An 18,266-nucleotide genomic window follows, 5' to 3' on the forward strand; every position below is an offset into this window, starting at 1 on the left:
CTCTCCCACAGAGTCCAAAAGACTGTTCTATACATCGGTGTTTCATTTGCTATCTCACATACAGGGTTATCATTACCATCTTTCTAAATTCCATATATATGCGTTAGTATACTGTATTGGTGTTTTTCTTTCTGGCTTACTTCACTTTGTATAATAGGCTCCAGTTTCATCCACCTCATTAGAACTGATTCAAATATATTCTTTTAATGGCTGAGTAATACTCCATTGTGTGTATGTACCTCAGCTTTCTTATCCATTCGTCTGCTGATGGACATCTAGGTTGCCTTCCTGTCCTGGCTATTATAAACAGTGCTGCAATGAACATTGGGGTACATGTGTCTCTTTCAATTCTGGTTTCCTCGGTGCGTATGCCCAGCAGTGGGATTGCTGGGTCATAAGGCAGTTTTATTTGCAATTTTTTAAGGAATCTCCACACTGTTCTCCATAGTGGCTGTACTAGTTTGCATTCCCACCAACCGGGTAAGAGGGTTCCCTTTTCTCCACACCCTCTCCAGCATTTATTGCTTGTAGACTTTTGGATCGCAGCCATCCTGACTGGTGTGCAATGATACCTCATTGTAGTTTTGATTTGCATTTCTCTGATAATGAGTTATGTGGAGCATCTTTTCATGTGTTTGTTAGCCATCCATATGTCTTCTTTGGAGAAATGTCTATCTAGTTCTTTGGCCCATTTTTTGATTGGGTCGTTTATTTTTCTGGAATTGAGCTACAGGAGTTGCTTGTATATTTTTGAGATTAGTTGTTTGTCAGTTGCTTCATTTGCTATTGTTTTCTCCCATTCTGAAGGCCACTCCAGTATTCTTGCCTGGAAAATCCCCATGGACAGAGGAGCCTGGCAGACTACAGTCCATGGGGTCGCAAAGAGTCAGACACAACTGAGTCACTAAGCACAGCACAATAAAGATATATGGGCTCAGATATCACCCTGGATGATTCTACTGGGAACTGCATTTTCTGGCCTTTTGTTGTTCCTTTTAAATTTATTATTTAATTCAGAGATAATTGCTTTACAGAATTGTGTTGTTTTCTGCCAAACAGCTACATGAATCAGCCATGGGTATACATATATCCCCTCCCTCACGAACCTCCCTCCCATCTCCCTTCCCATCCCACCCCTCTAGGTTTCGGTTTTTACAGAGCCCCTTTTCAGTTCCCTGAGTCATACAGCAAATTCCCATTGACTGTTCATTTTACATATGGTAATGTAATCTTCCATGTTACTATCTCCATACATCCCACCCTCTCCTTCCTCCCCAAAGTCCAAAAGTCTGTTCTCAATGTCTGTGTCTCCATTCAGTTCATTTCAGTCGCTCAGTCATGTCCGACTCTTTGGACCCCATGAATCGCAGCACACCAGACCTCTCTGTCCATCACCAACTCCCAGAGTTCACCCAAACCCATGTCCATTGAGTCGGTGATGCCATCCAACCATCTCATCCTCTGTCATCCACTTCCTCTCCTGCCTTCAATCTTTCCCAGCATCAGAGTCTTTTCCAATGAGTCAGCTCTTCACATCAGGTTGCCAAAGTATTGGAGTTTCAGCTTCAACATCAGTCCGTCCAGTGAAAACCCAGGACTGATCTCCTTTAGGATGGATTGGTTGGATCTCCTTGCAGTCCAAGGGACTCTCAAGAGTCTTCTCCAACACCACAGTTCAAAAGCATCAATTCTTTGGTGCTCAGCTTTCTTTATATTCCAACTCTCACATCCACACATGGCCACCGGAAAAACCATAGCCTAGACAGACCTTTGTTGGCAAAGTAATGTCTCTGCTTTTTAATACACTGTCTAGGTTGGTCATAACTTTCCTTCCAAGGAGTAAGCATCTTTTAATTTCATGGCTGCAGTCACCATCTGCAGTGATTTTGGAGCCACAAAAAATAAAGTCAGCCACTGTTGCCCCATCTATTTCCCATGAAGTGATGTGACTAGATGCCATGATCTTCGTTTTCTGAAAGTTGAGCTTTAAGCCAACTTTTTCACTCTCCTCTTTCACTTTCATCAAGAGGCTCTTTAGTTCTTCACTTTCTGGCATAATGGTGGTATCATCTGCATATTTGAGGTTATTGATATTTCTCTTCAATCTTGATTCCAGCTTGTGCTTCCTCCACCCCAGCGTTTTACATGATGTACTCTGCATAGAAGTTAAATAAGCAGGGTGACAACATACAGCCTTGACGTACTCCTTTTCCTATTTGGAACCAGTCTGTTGTTCCATGTCCAGTTCTAACTGTTGCTTCCTGACCTGCATACAGATTTCTTAAGAGGCAGGTCAGGTGGTCTGGTATTCCCATCTCTTTCAGAATTTTCCACAGTGTATTGTGATCCACACAGTCAAAGGCTTTGCCATAGTCAATAAAGCAGAAATAGATGTTTTTCTGGAGCTCTCTTGCTTTTTTGAAGATCCAGCGGATGTTGGCAATTTGATCTCTGGTTCCTCTGCCTTTTCTAAAACCAGCTTGAACATCTGGAGTTTCACAGTTCACATATTGCTGAAGCCTGGCTTGGAGAATTTTGAGCATTACTTTACTAGCATGTGAGATGAGTGCAATTGTGCAGTTTGTCTGAGCATTTTTTGGCATTGCCTTTCTTTGGGATGGAATGAAAACTGACCTTTTCCAGTCCTGTGGCCACTGCTGAGTTTTCCAAATTTGCTGGCATATTGAGTGCAGCACTTTCACAGCATCATCTTTCAGGATTTGAAATAGCTCAACTGGAATTCCATCACCTCCACTAGCTTTGTTCTTAGCGATGCTTCCTAAGGCCCACTTGACTTCATTTCAGGATGTCTGGCTCTAGGTGAGTGATCACACCATCATTATTATCTAGGTCATGAAGATCTTTTTTGTACAGGTCTTCTGTGTATTCTTGCCACCTCTTCTTAATATCTTCTGCTTCTGTTAGGTCCATACCATTTATGTCCTTTATTGAGCCCATCTTTGCATGAAATGTTCCCTTGATATCTCTCATTTTCCTGAAGAAATCTCTAGTCTTTCCCATTCTGTTGTTTTCCTCTATTTCTTTGCATTGATCGCTGAGGAAGGCTTTCTTATCTCTCCTTGCTATTCTTTGGAACTCTGCATTCAGATGCTTATATCTTTCTTTTTCTCCTCTGCTTTTTGCTTCCCTTCTTTTCACAGCTGTTTGTAAGGCCTCCCCAGACAGCCATTTTGCTTTTTTGCATTTCATTTCCATGGGGATGTTCTTGATCCCTGTCTCCTGTACAATGTCATGAACCTCCATCCATAATTCATCAGGCACTTATCAGATCTAGTCCCTAAATCTATTTCTCACTTCCACTGTATAGTCATAAGGGATTTGATTTAGGTCATACATGAACGGTCTAGTGGTTTTCTCCACTTTCTTCAATTTCAGTCTGAATTTGGCAATAAGGAGTTCATGATCTGAGCCACAGTCAGCTCCCAGTCTTGTTTTTGCTGACTCTATAGAGCTTCTCCATCTTTGGCTGCAAAGAATATAATCAGTCTGATTTCAGTGTCAACCATCTGGTGATGTCCATTTGCAGTCTTCTCTTGTGTTGTTGGAAGAGGGTGTTTGCTCTGACCAGTGCATTCTCTTGGCAGAACTCTATTAGCCTTTGCCCTGCTTCATTTTGTACTCCAAGGCCAAATTTGCCTGTTACTCCACGTGTTTGTTGACTTCCTACTTTTGCATTCTAGTCTCCTATAATGAAAGGAACATTGTTTTGGAGTATTAGTTCTAGAATGTCTTGTAGGTCTTCATAGAAGTCTTCAGCTTCTTCAGCATTACTGGTCAGGGCATAGACTTGGATTACCGTGATATTGAATGGCTTGCCTTGGATCATTCTGTCGTTTTTGAGATTGCATCCAAGTACTGCATTTTGGACTCCTTTGTTGACCGTGATGGCTACTCCATTTCTTCTAAGGGATTCTTGCCCACAGTAGTACATATAATGGTCATCTGAGTTAAATTCACCCATTCCAGTCCATCTTAGTTCGCTGATTCCTAGAATGTTGATGTTCACTCTTGCCATCTCCTGTTTGAGCACTTCCAATTTGCCTTGATTCATGGACCTAACATTCCAGGTTCCTATGCAATATAGCTCTTTACAGCATTGGACCTTGCTTCTGTCACCAGTCACATCCACAACTGGGTGTTGTCTTTGCTTTGGCTCCATCCCTTCATTCTTTCTGGAGTTATTTCTCCACTGACCTCCAGTAGCATATTGGACACCTACTGACCTGGGGAGTTCCTTTTTCAGTATCCTATCATTTTGCCTTTTCATACTGTTCATGGGGTTCTCAAGGCAAGAATACTGAAGTGGTTTGCCATTCCCTTCTCCAGTGGACCACATTCTGTCAGACCTCAATGAAACTAAGCCATGCCGTGTGGGGCCACCCAAGACAGATGGGTCATGGTGGAGAGTTCTGACAGAATGTGTCTCCATTGCTGCCCTGCAAATAATTTCATCAATACCATCTTTCTAGACTCCATATATATGCATTAGTAGATGGTATTTGTTTTTCTCTTTCTGACTTACTTCACTCTGTATAATGGGCTCTAGGTTCATCCACCTCATTAGAACTGACTCAAATGCATTCCATTTATGGCTCAGTAATATTCCATTGTGTATATGTACCACAGCTCCTTTATCCATTCATCTGTCGGTGGACATCTAGGCTGTTTCCATGTTCTAGCTATTGTAAATTGTGCTGCAATGAACACTGGAGTACACGTATCTTTTTCAATTTTGGTTTCTTCAGGGTATATGCCTAGGCGTGGGATTGCTGGGTCACATGGTGGTTTTATTCCTAGTTTTTTAAGGAATCTCCATACCATCTTCCATACTGGCTGTATCAATTTACATTCCCACCAACAGTGCAAGAGGGTTCCTTTTTCTCCACACCCACTGCAGCATTTATTGTTTGTAGACTTTTTGATGATGGCCATTCTGACCAGTGTGAGGTGATATCTCACTGTAGTTTAGATTTGCATTTGTCTAATAATGAGCCATGTTGAGCATCTTTTCATGTGTTTGTTAGCCATCTGTATGTCTTCTTTGGAGAAATGTCTGTTTAGGCCTTTTTCCCACTTTTTGATTGAGTTGTTTGTTTTTCTGGTATTGACTTGTATGAGCTGTTTGTATATTTTGGGAATTAATCCTTTGTCAGTTGTTTCATTTGCTATTATTTTCTCCCATTCTGAGGGTTGTCTTTTTATCCTTTTTATAGTTTCCTTTGTTGTGCAAAAGCTTGTAAGTGTAATTAGGTCCCACTTGTTTATTTTTGTTTTTATTTCCATTACTCTAGGAGGTGCCTCATAGAGGGTGTTGCTGTGATTTATGTCATAGAATATTATTCTGCCTGTGTTTTCCTCTAAGAGTTTTATGTTCCTTTTATTTTTAACTTACCAAATACTTAGTAGCTTCTTTGTACCAAGACAAAGATGGAAAATGTAAAGTCCTGCTTCCAAGTAACTCACAGTCTAGAACACCAGAATATAAATTATAGAGTATGAGGTATCCAGTCTTTTTGGAATATAATGTTACAGAGTAATTAAAGTTTCTGTTATAGAGTACATAATATATAGAGGAGACTGTACAGAGAAGGTTAAATTTAGTAGGCTTAGTAAAGACAGAAAATGAATTTTTGTACATGCTGTTTTTTGAGGGCACGGCATTCTTTTGGAATTTTACTATATATTTTATAAGATATGGTACATCACATGCATTTTATTTCCTACTTTACTAACTGCAATCTGTTACCCATTTTTTAATCAAGGCATTAGAATAATTTAATTTTACTTTATAAGATCAGGTCTCATGACCTTGTAGTAGTGTAGAGAGGTCTGAACTCTTCAAAGACCTGGAATCAAATCCTATCGCAGTTACCAAGCAGCTATGGAATCTTGAGAAATTCAGCTCAACTCTATAAAACCAGAGTTGAAATAGCTCTAGTAGTCAGCTAAGGAACATGAAGAGCACTCAACATGAAGCTAAGTGATGGGCAGTGATGAGTTGAAGACCCCTACCCCGTTATAAGAATTAATTGTTAGCCAGCATACATTTTTAGATAATTGTTAGCCAGCATACATTTAAGTCTAGTCTTAGATAATTGTTAGCCAGCATACATTTAAGTCTAGTCTTAGGGGAACTTTAAAAAGCCTGATTTGTATGTGATATTTAAATGTTGACAACCAATTAAACACACACTTTCTACCAGAATTACATGAAGCTATCAGTTGGATTCCTACGCTGACCTGTTTTTCTGCCACCTTAGGTTAGAGTATCTTCCCCCACTGCTCTCTCTCAAGATGGTTTGATCTGTTTGAGTTTTTTTTTTCAATACTGTTATTGTATCTGCTTTTTCTGTGCTTCTCATAGCAACATCTTTTTCAGTTAAACTTAGAGAAGAGCATTTGAAGAACATACTGAACAAAAATACATCTTTCAAAGTTATAAGAAAGGTTCAAGTTGAAAATGAACTTGTTAGTGAGGACAGTGTATCCAGCTTATTTTTAAGTGTTTCAAGTCAAGTACCTGATAGAAGCAGGCATAAGAGGATTTTGAATTTTCTGTTCATCTAGGAAAAGTCCTATTTAGTGCTAGAAATGTTAGCTATGTTTAGTCCCTACAGTGAGTAAGCCAGATTCTCCATCAAAAACAGACTGTTTCAATAAATAGTACAACTGTATTTATTATACCCAAGCACACTCATTTGTACACGTTTAATAATTGCATCTACATTAATTGATTCCTTATTCAGTACCATGCATGGTGCTAGATCAGTTTTCCAAACTTCAGTATGACCAGCATTTTAAAAATGAATCAGAATAAGATTTAAAAGAGCAGAAAATATCAAAGAGCATTTTAGAAGTTGTCTTTCTGAAAAGCGGTTTGCAGTTATGAAGAATACAGATTCACACACATACATCCTGAATGTGTATGGACATTATGTTGCCAAATGTGTTTCACTTTGTGGGTCATGATAAAAAACAACAACAACAACAACAACACAAATTTCTTTGCTAACTACTTCAGATCTGTTTTTTTCTAAATCATCAAAATGCTATAATTATTTAGATATTATCACCCTGATCTTACATACGTAGAAAGTTAGAGCATAAATGACTTATCGAATGCTGTGGAAGTTACTAAGTGACCAGGTTGGGATCTGAACCCTTGATGACTATGTACCAACCTATATTCATTCCTCTGTAAAACACTTGAGTAGAAGTTTCATTGACTACAGAGATGGTTTTTGCTTTTTCTGATTATTGTGGTTGATTTTTTTCTTTTACTTTCAACTGTTGAAATAACTGCTAGTTAGTAGACTCATAAAGTAGCACTTTGGATTTCCCAGGACCATCTGACTGTAAATAAAAGAAATTTTAAATCTTGCCTAGAAAGATATACCACTTGTAGCTTTCTATTAATATGTTTTAGTGATTTGTAACTCAAGTGCTGCTTTCTCTGGTAGCTATTTTTTTTTCCCCCTCTAGGTAGATAGTGATGAATTTAATATTTCCTTAATCAAGTCAAATGAAGAAAATAAAACCATAGAAGTTAAAGATTTGGAAATCTTCACAAGATATTCTGTGGTGATCACTGCATTCACTGGAAATATCACTGCTGCATATGTGGACGGAAAGTCAAGTGCTGAAATAATTGTTACCACTTTAGAATCAGGTAAGGTCTATTTTTCATCATTGCTAAAAATTGACTAAGTGTCTTTCTTACAGTTTCTCACACTCTACCCTACAAAGCCTATATGTTACAAGAAAATTTTAAGCATATAAGCATAAAATTCAATGACTCACTGGGACTGACAAAAGTGAAGCTTTCTATTTGTATTTTTGAGGCAAAATAGAATTATGTAGCATAGTCAATACTTGTAAATACAAAAATAAATTAGTTCATATTAAGGTATCTAAATGTATTTTCTGTGTTTATTTCAACACTAAGTATTTTAAAAGTTGGACAACCTTGCCTAAGAGATGATTTTTCCAATTATTTATAGTCAATAAAGCTTCACCTTAAATTCCATTTTAATTATTTATGTCCCATGGTTTAAATGTACATTAAAATAATGATACTCTATTATCGAGGGCTCAGCCGGTAAAGAATCTGCCTGCAATGCAGGAGACCCAGGTTCAATTTGTGGGTTGGGAAGATCCCCTGGAGAAGGAAATGGCAACCCATTCCAGTATTCTTGCCTGGAGAATCCCAAGGACAGAGGAGGCTGGCAGGCTACTGTCCATGGGGTCACAAGAGTCAGACACGACTTAGCAACTAAACCACCACCACTCTATTATTAAATTATCTGGGCTTTCCAGGTGCCACGAATATGCTTGCCAATGCAGGAGACATACAGACATGGGTTCGGTTTAATCCCTGGGTCGGGAAGATCCCCTGGAGGAGGGCATGGCAACCTACTCCAGTATTCTTGCCTGGAGGATCCTATGGACAGAGGAGCCAATTAACCCCCCAGCTATGTTTACCATATCTTTTCTCTTCATTTAGTCAAGTGGCATGTTTTATTATATAATCTAAGGACAAATGTCAGAATCCATACAGATTGCCTCAAGTTGGTATGAACAGGGTCTGAGTGGATAGTAAGATTGTAACCTGGGAGAAATTACCATGGAAAGTCAACTTCCCAGAACTCGCTTGCCCCATCCTCCTTCAGACTCCTGATGTTCTTTGCCAGCAGATATATCTCTGGAAAGAGCACATGAAGGATGTGTTGCTATAGTTTATTTGTTGCTATCTGTAAGGTAAGTATAGGAGGTAAAAAAAAAATTAGTCTTTTCATTATACTGTATACTCTATTATCTATAAACTTACAGTTCTAAATTGAAAGGTGCATCTTATCCTCAGCACCATAAAATTGTACTTGCTTCCATTTAGTGGCCAGGTATCGTTCAGGTATTCGTTTAACTTTTTGCACTTCTCCCTCATCCTGCCCATCTGTGAGAAAAGTTGCTGCTAAACTTGTTCGTGTTCATACCATAAAACTTTGATCAACAATCTTAATGTGACACCATTTCCAAGGATATTGTAGTTTAATAAAACTTTACTAAACCTCTAAGAGTAGATTTTAGATATGAAAACAAAGATATCTGGAGGGTAGGAAGTTCTTTCTAACACTCAGGTAATTTTTTCACATATTCAACTTTAAAGCTGATCCTAATTTTAGGGAATCATCTCTCATAAAAAGAAATATATATATTCTTATATATCATAAAAATGTATAATAGCAATTGTGAAAATGTGTGTTGAACCAATCTAACTTTTATATCAGCTATACATTTCTTCACATTGTGATATTTGTCCAATAACATATTTATCTGCTTCTCTTTTTTTTTCTGTTATTTACTTATGTTTTGCTTGCCATAGGGAACTATCTCTAGATATCTCTACAAGTGTATATGAATATATGAGCTATTCATACATAAATATGAACAGCCTTCTTCATGGAAATTTGTTACCTAGAATGGAAGAATATATACATTTCAATGTGATTAAATATGTTCATGTAACCATTAAATTTATTTTAAAAAATACTGATTATATAGTTTGACAAGAACTAGTTCTCACATTTATGAAATAATTTTGTCCTGTGTTATCTTTCATAATAATTTATTGATATTTGGCTAGTTATATGTTAGGGCAACTTTTATTTATCAAAAATAAACAGGAATATCTAGAATATATAAAGAAATATTAAAATTCAACACTTACAAAGAATCCAATTAGAAAATTGCAGAGGGGACTTCCCTGGCAGATCAGTAATTAGGACTCCAAGCTGCCAGCGCAGGGTGCATGGGTTCAATCCCTGGTCAGGGAACTAAGGCCCCACATGTCACATGGCCAAAAAAATAAGAAAACTGACAAAGAATAGGAACTGATATTTCACAAGAGAGGAAATATGATTGGCAAATAAACTCAAGATATGTTTTCTCAGCACTATTATCTGTTAAGAAAAGGTAAATTAAAACCACAATGATACATCACTATGCATCTACTAGAACAGAAAAAATAATTTTTAAAATAGTAATAATACCAAATGCTGGAAAAACTCCAAAAAGACTGGATCTCTCATACATAACTATTGATACAATGGAAAAATATTTTGGTAATCTATAAAACTGAACATGCGCTCACCATAGATCCACAAATTACAATCTTAGGCAATTATCACAGACAATTGAAAACTTAATGTTCATACAAATATCTTTATATGAATGTTAACAGGCTTATTAGGAATAACGACAAAATAACTGGAAACAACCCAAATGTTTTTATGATTAAACAAATTCTAGTACAGTGGAACACTACTCAGCAGTAAAGACAGAATAAACTGTTGATATACACAGCAGCTCTGGATCTCAACGTCATTGTGCTGTTGTCTTTTGCAACTAATAAAACTATGGAGATGGAGACTGACCAGTGTCAAGGAGTCATGAAGTGCAAATATAAGGGGAGAGCAAGAGGACTTTTCTTTATGGTGATGGAAGACTTTTGTATCTTGTTTCTGGTGATGGTTACAGGAGTCTATACATGGAATTAAATTGCATAGAACCATACAAAAATACAGGAAAGCATGAAAAATGGTGAAAATTGAATAAGACCTATAGTCAAGTTAATATGACTGTGTCAGTTCTGTTCCCAGGTTTGATATTTAACTACAGTTATATAAGATGTCACCACTGGGAAAAGCTAGGGGAAGGTTACAAGGAACTGAATGTACGATTTTTGCAACTTCCTGTGAGTCTACATTATTTTTAAGTTCAGAGGGTCATAGAAGTTCTTTCTGTGTAAGACACATACATATAAAAGGCTAAATATATAAGCAAATAAACTAGATCACTGTTACGGTTTCTGGGATCTATAAATGTCAATGATTCTATAATGAACCCGCCATTTTGCTTTTCATAATTAAATGATTTGTGTAATACTCTTTGTAAAGAGAAATTTGAGAAAAATTTGAAGCAAATCAGTTTTATATGGAGGTCAAAATGAACACAAATTTTTAAATAATTTTAACTGCTAAATACTTTTAGTCCCTAAGGATCCACCTAACAACATGACATTTCAGAAGATACCAGATGAAGTTACAAAATTTCAGTTAACATTTCTTCCTCCTTCTCAACCAAATGGAAATATCCAAGTATATCAAGCTTTGGTTTACAGAGAAGATGATCCTACTGCTGTCCAGATTCACAACCTCAGTATCATCCAGAAAACGGACACATCTGTCATTGCAATGTTAGAAGGGCTCAAAGGTGGACATACATACAACATCAGTGTAAGTATACACAGTTTTTAATTATTCATCTGTTTTACAAAGTTGATAGAAACACTCAGCATTCAAAAATACTGCAGCTTATGTAATACTGCATTTCTCTTGGTGGAATTGCTTAAAGACATGCCAAGTGAAAAAGATCTGGGGAAACAGAATTGCTGATTTCCTATTTTAATATAGCAAGTCATGTGAAAATATGTAAATAACAGAAAAGTTTGCACAATTATAGTGGAAATCAAAAATAAAGCATAAAGAAAATCCACACTAAAAGTTAAAGAGCAGTGATATATAGATAGTTCTGCCTAAAGGAAGACTGTTTCTGTGTGATTATAAATGGAAAATGGAAAAGGAAATAGCAAAGGCAAAGGGCAGAAATAACTATTTGTATGATTGAAATTCACATGTATTTCACACAACTATTACTAAAAGCATTTTATATCTTAATTCTAAATTATCCATTTTGGAAAGTAAATATATATGTGAGTTCATATACATACACATAGACATAATACACATACAATTTGTTTCACCCTTTCACGATTTTTATAGCATGTCTTGGAATTTTCAAAAAGAACTATATAATTCAGAAAATCATCTATTAAGCAACATAGAACCAATCTAGCTGCTGCTGCTGCTAAGTTGCTTCAGTCATGTCCGACTCTGTGCGACCCCATAGATGGCAGCCCACCAGGCTCTGCCATCCCTGGGATTCTCCAGGCAAGAATACTGGAGTGGGTTGCCATTTCCTTCTTCAATGCATGAAAATGAAAAGTGAAAGTGAAGTTGCTCAGGCGTGTCCGACTCTTTGCGACCCCATGGACTACAGCCTACCAGGCTCCTCTATCCATGGGATTTTCCAGGCAAGAGTACTGGAGTGGGTTGCCATTGCCTTCTCCAAGAACCAACCTAGACAAGATATTAAAAAGTAGAGACATTACTTTGCCAACAAAGGTCTGTCTAGTCAAGGCTATGGTTTTTCCAGTGGTCATGTATGGATGTGAGAGTTGGACTGTGAAGAAGGCTGAGCACCGAAGAATTGATGCTTTTGAACTGTGGTGTTGGTGAAGACTCTTGAGAGTCCCTTGGACTGCAGGGAGATCCAACCAGTCCATCCTAAAGGAGATCAGTCCTGGATGTTCATTGGGAGGTTGATGCTAAAGCCAAAACTCCAATACTTTGGCCACCTGATGGGAAGAGCTGACTCATTTGAAAAGACCCCAATGCTGGAAAGATTGAGGGCAGGAGGAGAAGGGGACAACAGAGGATGAGATGGTTGGATGGCATCACCAACTCAATGGACATGGGTTTGGGTGAACTCCAGGTGTTGGTGATGGACAGGGAAGCCAGGCATGCCGTGGTTCATGGGGTCGCAAAGAGTTGGACACAAATGAGCAACTGAACTGAACTGCAATTCACCCTAAGCATTTAAGTAGCTCAAGTAACTAAATAGTCAAGTAACTAATCTTCCAACAAACTCTTGATATCAGAAAACCATCCTTAATAATTTGTGTTATTTCCCTCACTCACTGTATAATCTGACTTGCTAGGACTCTTGTTACACATACCATTAAATGAACTCCCATTCTAAAAGATCTGTTAGAGAGAAGGTGGTAGTTAAGAGAATGAACTGACCGAGATTCAAATCCTGGCCCTGCTAGTTTCTTTCAGGGCAGTTTCTGCAAATCTGTGCCTCTTTTTCCTTATCTGAAAAATCAGTAATAGGAATAGTAATTTCTATACAGGATATTAATAGTGATGGTAGGAAACAAATGTTTTGGCTCTCGCAAATAAAAGAAAAATAGGAAATAAAGCACAACTAATTCGTAATTTTTAAAATTATGAATGGGTCTTCGTTGCCATGTGTGGGCTTCTCATTGCAGTGGCTTCTCGTGGCAGAGCACAGGCTCTAGGGGTGTGAGCTTCAGTAGCTGCAGCTCACAGCCTCTAGAGGACGGGCTCAGTAGTTGTGGCACATAGCTTAGTTGCCCTGTGGCATGTAGAATCTTCTCAGACCAGGCATCAAACCTATGTCCCTTGCACCGGCATGTGGCCTGTCATTCACTGTACCACCAAGGGAAGTCCACTAGTTCATAAAGAAAAAATCAATCTTTCGATTATTTGCAAGGTGCAGTTTTCACTGTCCTCAACACCTGAGAATTTACTAGAAATGTGTAACTTTCACATGGTCCTAACCAAATGAATCAAAACCGATAGGTTTTCCTTTAATAGGGTTTGTGAGTGACTTCTTTCCTCACTGCAACTTGAGAAGCACTGCCCAGCTTTATTATTCCACTTAAATGTTAGGTTGTAAAGAAATATAAATAAATAATCACATTGTAGCATCACTTTTCATTTTAAATACTTTCTTTTTGAAGTTTACATACACCAATAAATATTTCCTTTATATATATTTTTAAGCTACATTTTATAGGCTTGGTTTATTTACTATACCTGCCACATCATATATGTTATTTTAATTCAATCAAAATACTTCTAAACTGTGCATAGGGTGGACCACTAATGTATGAAACAAATTTATTAATTCCAATAAAGGTGCATTCTGAATTGTGTTTAGTATAATGAAATTGGCAAGAACATAGTCATTATTTTATTAATATATAGAGAGATACAGTGAATTAAAGAAGAGCCTGTGTCTGCAGCTTCCTAAGCACCACGCTGATTGAGAGGATTCACATTTGTGTAAATCACCCTCTGCAGATACAAACAGAAATGCTTTATGTGTATATGCTGCGTTATGCAGGTTATAGCGTCAGATACTTAGGGGCAGGGGTGAAGCAGGGCAGAGAGGCCAACTTTCAGAGGGATGATTTAATACAGGAAAACTGGGAGGCTGAGGGAATAGGGTTTCATCTCAGAAGGAAAAAAAGAGAGTCTTGAATATGGATTTAAAGAAAGCTGGAGTTACCTAGCTACAGAGAAAAGGAACAGATGTTAGAGTAGATGAAGAGAGAGTGTGGACACAGTGACTCTTCTGCTCTTTCCTCCTACGGGTTCAAATAGAAGCCACATCTTTCTTAGTCTCTATAATAGGGCTGTTTAGGTCGCCGAGCCTTTGTTCTCAGGGCTTAGTAGTATCAGTTGTAAGAACTAGTTTATTGCTAACATTCTTCCTCCATATATTATATAAATTTGAGTGCAAGAAAATATAATAGACTATATGAATTGTTTTTTTAAAAAATAGAATAATTTTAAAATGACATAATCATAATTGCTTATATATACACCTGTGCAATAATTTGAAAATAATAACAAGATGTTTCTTTGTTTTAGGTTTATGCAATCAATAGTGCGGGTGCAGGGCCAAAGGTTCAAATGAGAATAACCATGGATATTAAAGGTACATGAGCTGCCTTCCCATGAAATGCTTTTGTCTTAAAAGTAATTATAATTTATTTTCTGTGTTAGAGTCATGGATGTAGCTAAGCTTTTAAATGATGCATATACATATAGTAAGCATACATTAAGTAATAAGTAGTAATATATGCTTATTAAAGCTGTAATTAAAATACCTAAATCATGAGGCAAATTACCATGTTAATTACAGAGACTGTCTGCTATATTTGTTTTCTGCTAAATTGAAATTTTGCTGAGACAAACTTTATAATTGTATTTTATGTTTTTTAAATTTTATTGAAAAGGAAACTCTTTCTTTAAGTTACCCATGACTGGACTTTGACTAGTTCTAAGTAGATTCTCTGACTGATCTTTTTTTGAAAGTCAGATTCTTTTAAGTTAATAAAATGGTATTTACTGAACTACCATAGAATCAACTTTATGATTCTGGCTATAAAGTAGATCTGTCAATTCATCATTGACAGGGATTTTTTTCATAGAAAATATATAAAAATCTAGAGACTTCCTCCCTCACCAAATTCCACAAAACCCACGGAAGATTATTAAGAGGACCTTAAGGCCACTCAGTTATTCAGGGTGCCTTCTCAAGAATGAGACGTGCACACGGATTTGTCCCTTCTCTAAAAACCTGTGTGAAACCTGCAGAGAGATTTTTAAAAATATATATATTGAGCTTTAGTAGAATTCCACCTGATCCTCTTTCTAAAATGAAAACCATCTTCTCTCAGCCTTTGGTAACTACAGCGCAGCACAGTGATTCAATGCCGTCTTTAGGCGGGTCGAGGGTCACGTCACTGAGGTTGAATCCTGGGTTGGCCACTTGCTACCTTGTCTGGCTTTAGACAAGTTTCTTAACACGTCTCAGTTCAGTCCAGTCCAGTCGCTCAGTCGTGTCCGACTCTGCGACCCCATGAATCGCAGCACGCCAGGCCTCCCTGTCCATCACCAACTCCCGGAGTTCACTCAGACTCACGTCCGAGTCATTGAGAGTCATTGATGCCATCCAGCCGTCTCATCCTCTGTCATCCCCTTCTCCTCCTGCCCCCAATCCCTCCCAGCATCAGAGTCTTTTCCAATGAGTCAACTCTTTTCATGAGGTGGCCAAAGTACTGGAGTTTCAGCTTTAGCATCATTCCTTCCACAGAAATCCCAGGGCTGATCTCCTTCAGAATGGACTGGTTGGATCCCTTGCAGTCCAAGGGACTCTTAATACCTCTAAGCCAGTGTAATAGAGATAATACTAGTTCCTACCTCATGTTGTGAGGATTAAGAGAGAATCTGAAAAACCCACAGTATCTAGAAACTTGCTTTGTTAAAAATAAGAAATAGTCACTGTAAGATGAAGCTGATAAATTTTATTTTTTCACCATTGGGTAGTTTATATAACTGTAATAGTATTTCTTTGTTATTCAGTGGCAGACTTACTCATATATTCAGTATGTAACAATAGATGCATCATATTTGTTTAGCGAAACTTCCCATTTCAGACATTTTGCTCATCCTTCAGTAAAGATGATTAGTTCTGACTTCCCACACCTGACATAGAGCAGAGAGACTCATGACCAGTTACCTAGAGAAGATGGACGAGTGCTGGTAGCAGGGATGGGGGTCTAAAAACTTGAATTTTTCTCTCATAATATGCATAATTTTATTAATGACATGGAGTAACACTGGATTAACAGTTGTCATATCAGTTTGGACAGTACTGTCCAATGACAGATCCTGTAACTGGAAACCTTGTCTTGGGGGCTCCCCAGTGGCCTCCCTTGAACCTGGAGGCTGTTCCTGCCACACCCTTTCTTCCTTCCTTCTCCTCATTTACACGTCAGAACTGTGATCTTGCCACCTACTATTGCTCCCTGCTCCCCTATTCTTCACAAATATTTCCCCCAGTAAACTTCCTGCATATCTAACATCATCATAACCCTGACATCTCAGAGGAGTGAGCTAAAGAATTGAGTTCATGTCTTGATACTTCCCTTTCACAGCTATGTGGCGTTAAGGCTGTTTTCCTCATTTATCAAATGGAAATGATACTGCCAATTTTATGGCATGGTTAAGAGGCTTTTTAAAAAGATTTCATGAGAATTGAAGTTTGATTAAGCAACTTACTGATGCTCAAACAGCTAGTGTGAGGAGCTCGAAGATGAAACAAGCAGAACCTCTACAAATATTAGTTTTGAAGATACTTGTATGCATTGATGGTAAAATGTGAATTATCATGACACTTTTAGAAATTATTCTGGAAATATGTGTTCAAGTTAAAAGTACATGTACCTTTTCTTCCAGAAATTCTGCACTTGGGAATATATTCTATAGAAATAAAAGAATCAGTGAGTAAGACTTAATAAGGCTGATTAGTGAAGCAAATGTTCAAAGACTGAAGGAAAAGTGAATTCCTATCACCCGGTGAATGATTGAATAAATGTGATGCAGTTGTACCGTGACAAATAATACAGTTATTAAGAAGAATGAATTAACCCAGAACTTGCTGACTTGAAAAGATTTATACAGTCACTGTAATAAAAAGCAATATGTGGTATAATTATAATACTTAACAGAGCCCCATTAAAATGTATCAGGGAGGAAAATTCATTACGTATGACTTTATGTATTTTTATATGATTATGTGAACATAAAAATATGAAAGGATATCATCTAGTTGTTTGGGATGGATAACTGTGGGGTTGGAGGGCAGAGCTCCTGGTGTGACTAGAACAGAAATTAGTGAACCAGCTAAAGGAAGTAAGAGAAAAAAAAACACACTAAAATATTAGTATGATTTAATAATTTGTGAAAATTATATGTATGTGTATATATAGTTTGAATTTCTTTAATACATGAAGAGGAATCCGATGTCTGAAAATCACACCTGGGCTCCATTATCTCAGGCAAGTCTCAAATATATAATTATATCATTAGGAGGTAATAATTGCCAAATATCTGCTGTATCCAAACAAAAATGTTTCATGTTATTTACGTTTGTCATCACTTTATCTGTAAATTACCTGCATGAAAGGAGAATTTTAAATGATTTTCTCTTTTCTGTAAGAACAAAAAATCAACAGCTAGTGATAGTTCTTCTTCATGTTTACAGCTCCAGCACGACCAAAAACCAAACCAACCCCTATTTATGATGCCACAGGAAAACTTCTTGTGACTTCAACAACAATTACAATCAGAATGCCAATATGTTACTACAATGATGATCATGGACCAATCAAAAATGTACAAGTGCTTGTAGCAGAAGCAGGAGGTATCCTCACATGCCAGGTTATCTTGTTAAATTGTGGAGTGTGGACTGCTCAACGCTAAAGACATTTCAATTCAAAATTAGCAATATAAGATAGACTCTTGATTATTACAACATCTTTTGAGCTTAGTAGATTGTCAATATTATCATTAATTTTACTGACCATTAATTTATGCCTAAATAGTTTGTCAAAATTAAAAGACATGTGGTTAAAATATTTATTTATTCTGTATGCTGGTAGGATTTTGGCAGGATGCAGTCTTGATAGCTTCTTTGAAGGTGGGAAAGTTACTCTTGACTGAAGAATGCTTTTTCTCTGAGACGTCATT

General features: G+C 37.3%; 1 protein-coding gene across 1 annotated transcript in view; it reads left to right on the forward strand.

Moving 5' to 3' along the window:
* Positions 1 to 18,266, forward strand: part of PTPRQ (protein tyrosine phosphatase receptor type Q) — a 238,186-nt gene that overhangs the window by 153,111 nt on the left and 66,809 nt on the right. Inside the window, exons 28-31 of the mRNA XM_068971658.1 lie at positions 7,504 to 7,690; positions 11,068 to 11,312; positions 14,601 to 14,667; positions 17,782 to 17,940. Coding sequence (XP_068827759.1) covers positions 7,504 to 7,690; positions 11,068 to 11,312; positions 14,601 to 14,667; positions 17,782 to 17,940 — 658 coding nt within the window. The remainder of the gene's footprint in view (positions 1 to 7,503; positions 7,691 to 11,067; positions 11,313 to 14,600; positions 14,668 to 17,781; positions 17,941 to 18,266) is intronic.

Source organism: Capricornis sumatraensis, chromosome 4 (genome assembly GCF_032405125.1).
Source record: "Capricornis sumatraensis isolate serow.1 chromosome 4, serow.2, whole genome shotgun sequence".
NCBI lineage: Eukaryota > Metazoa > Chordata > Mammalia > Artiodactyla > Bovidae > Capricornis > Capricornis sumatraensis.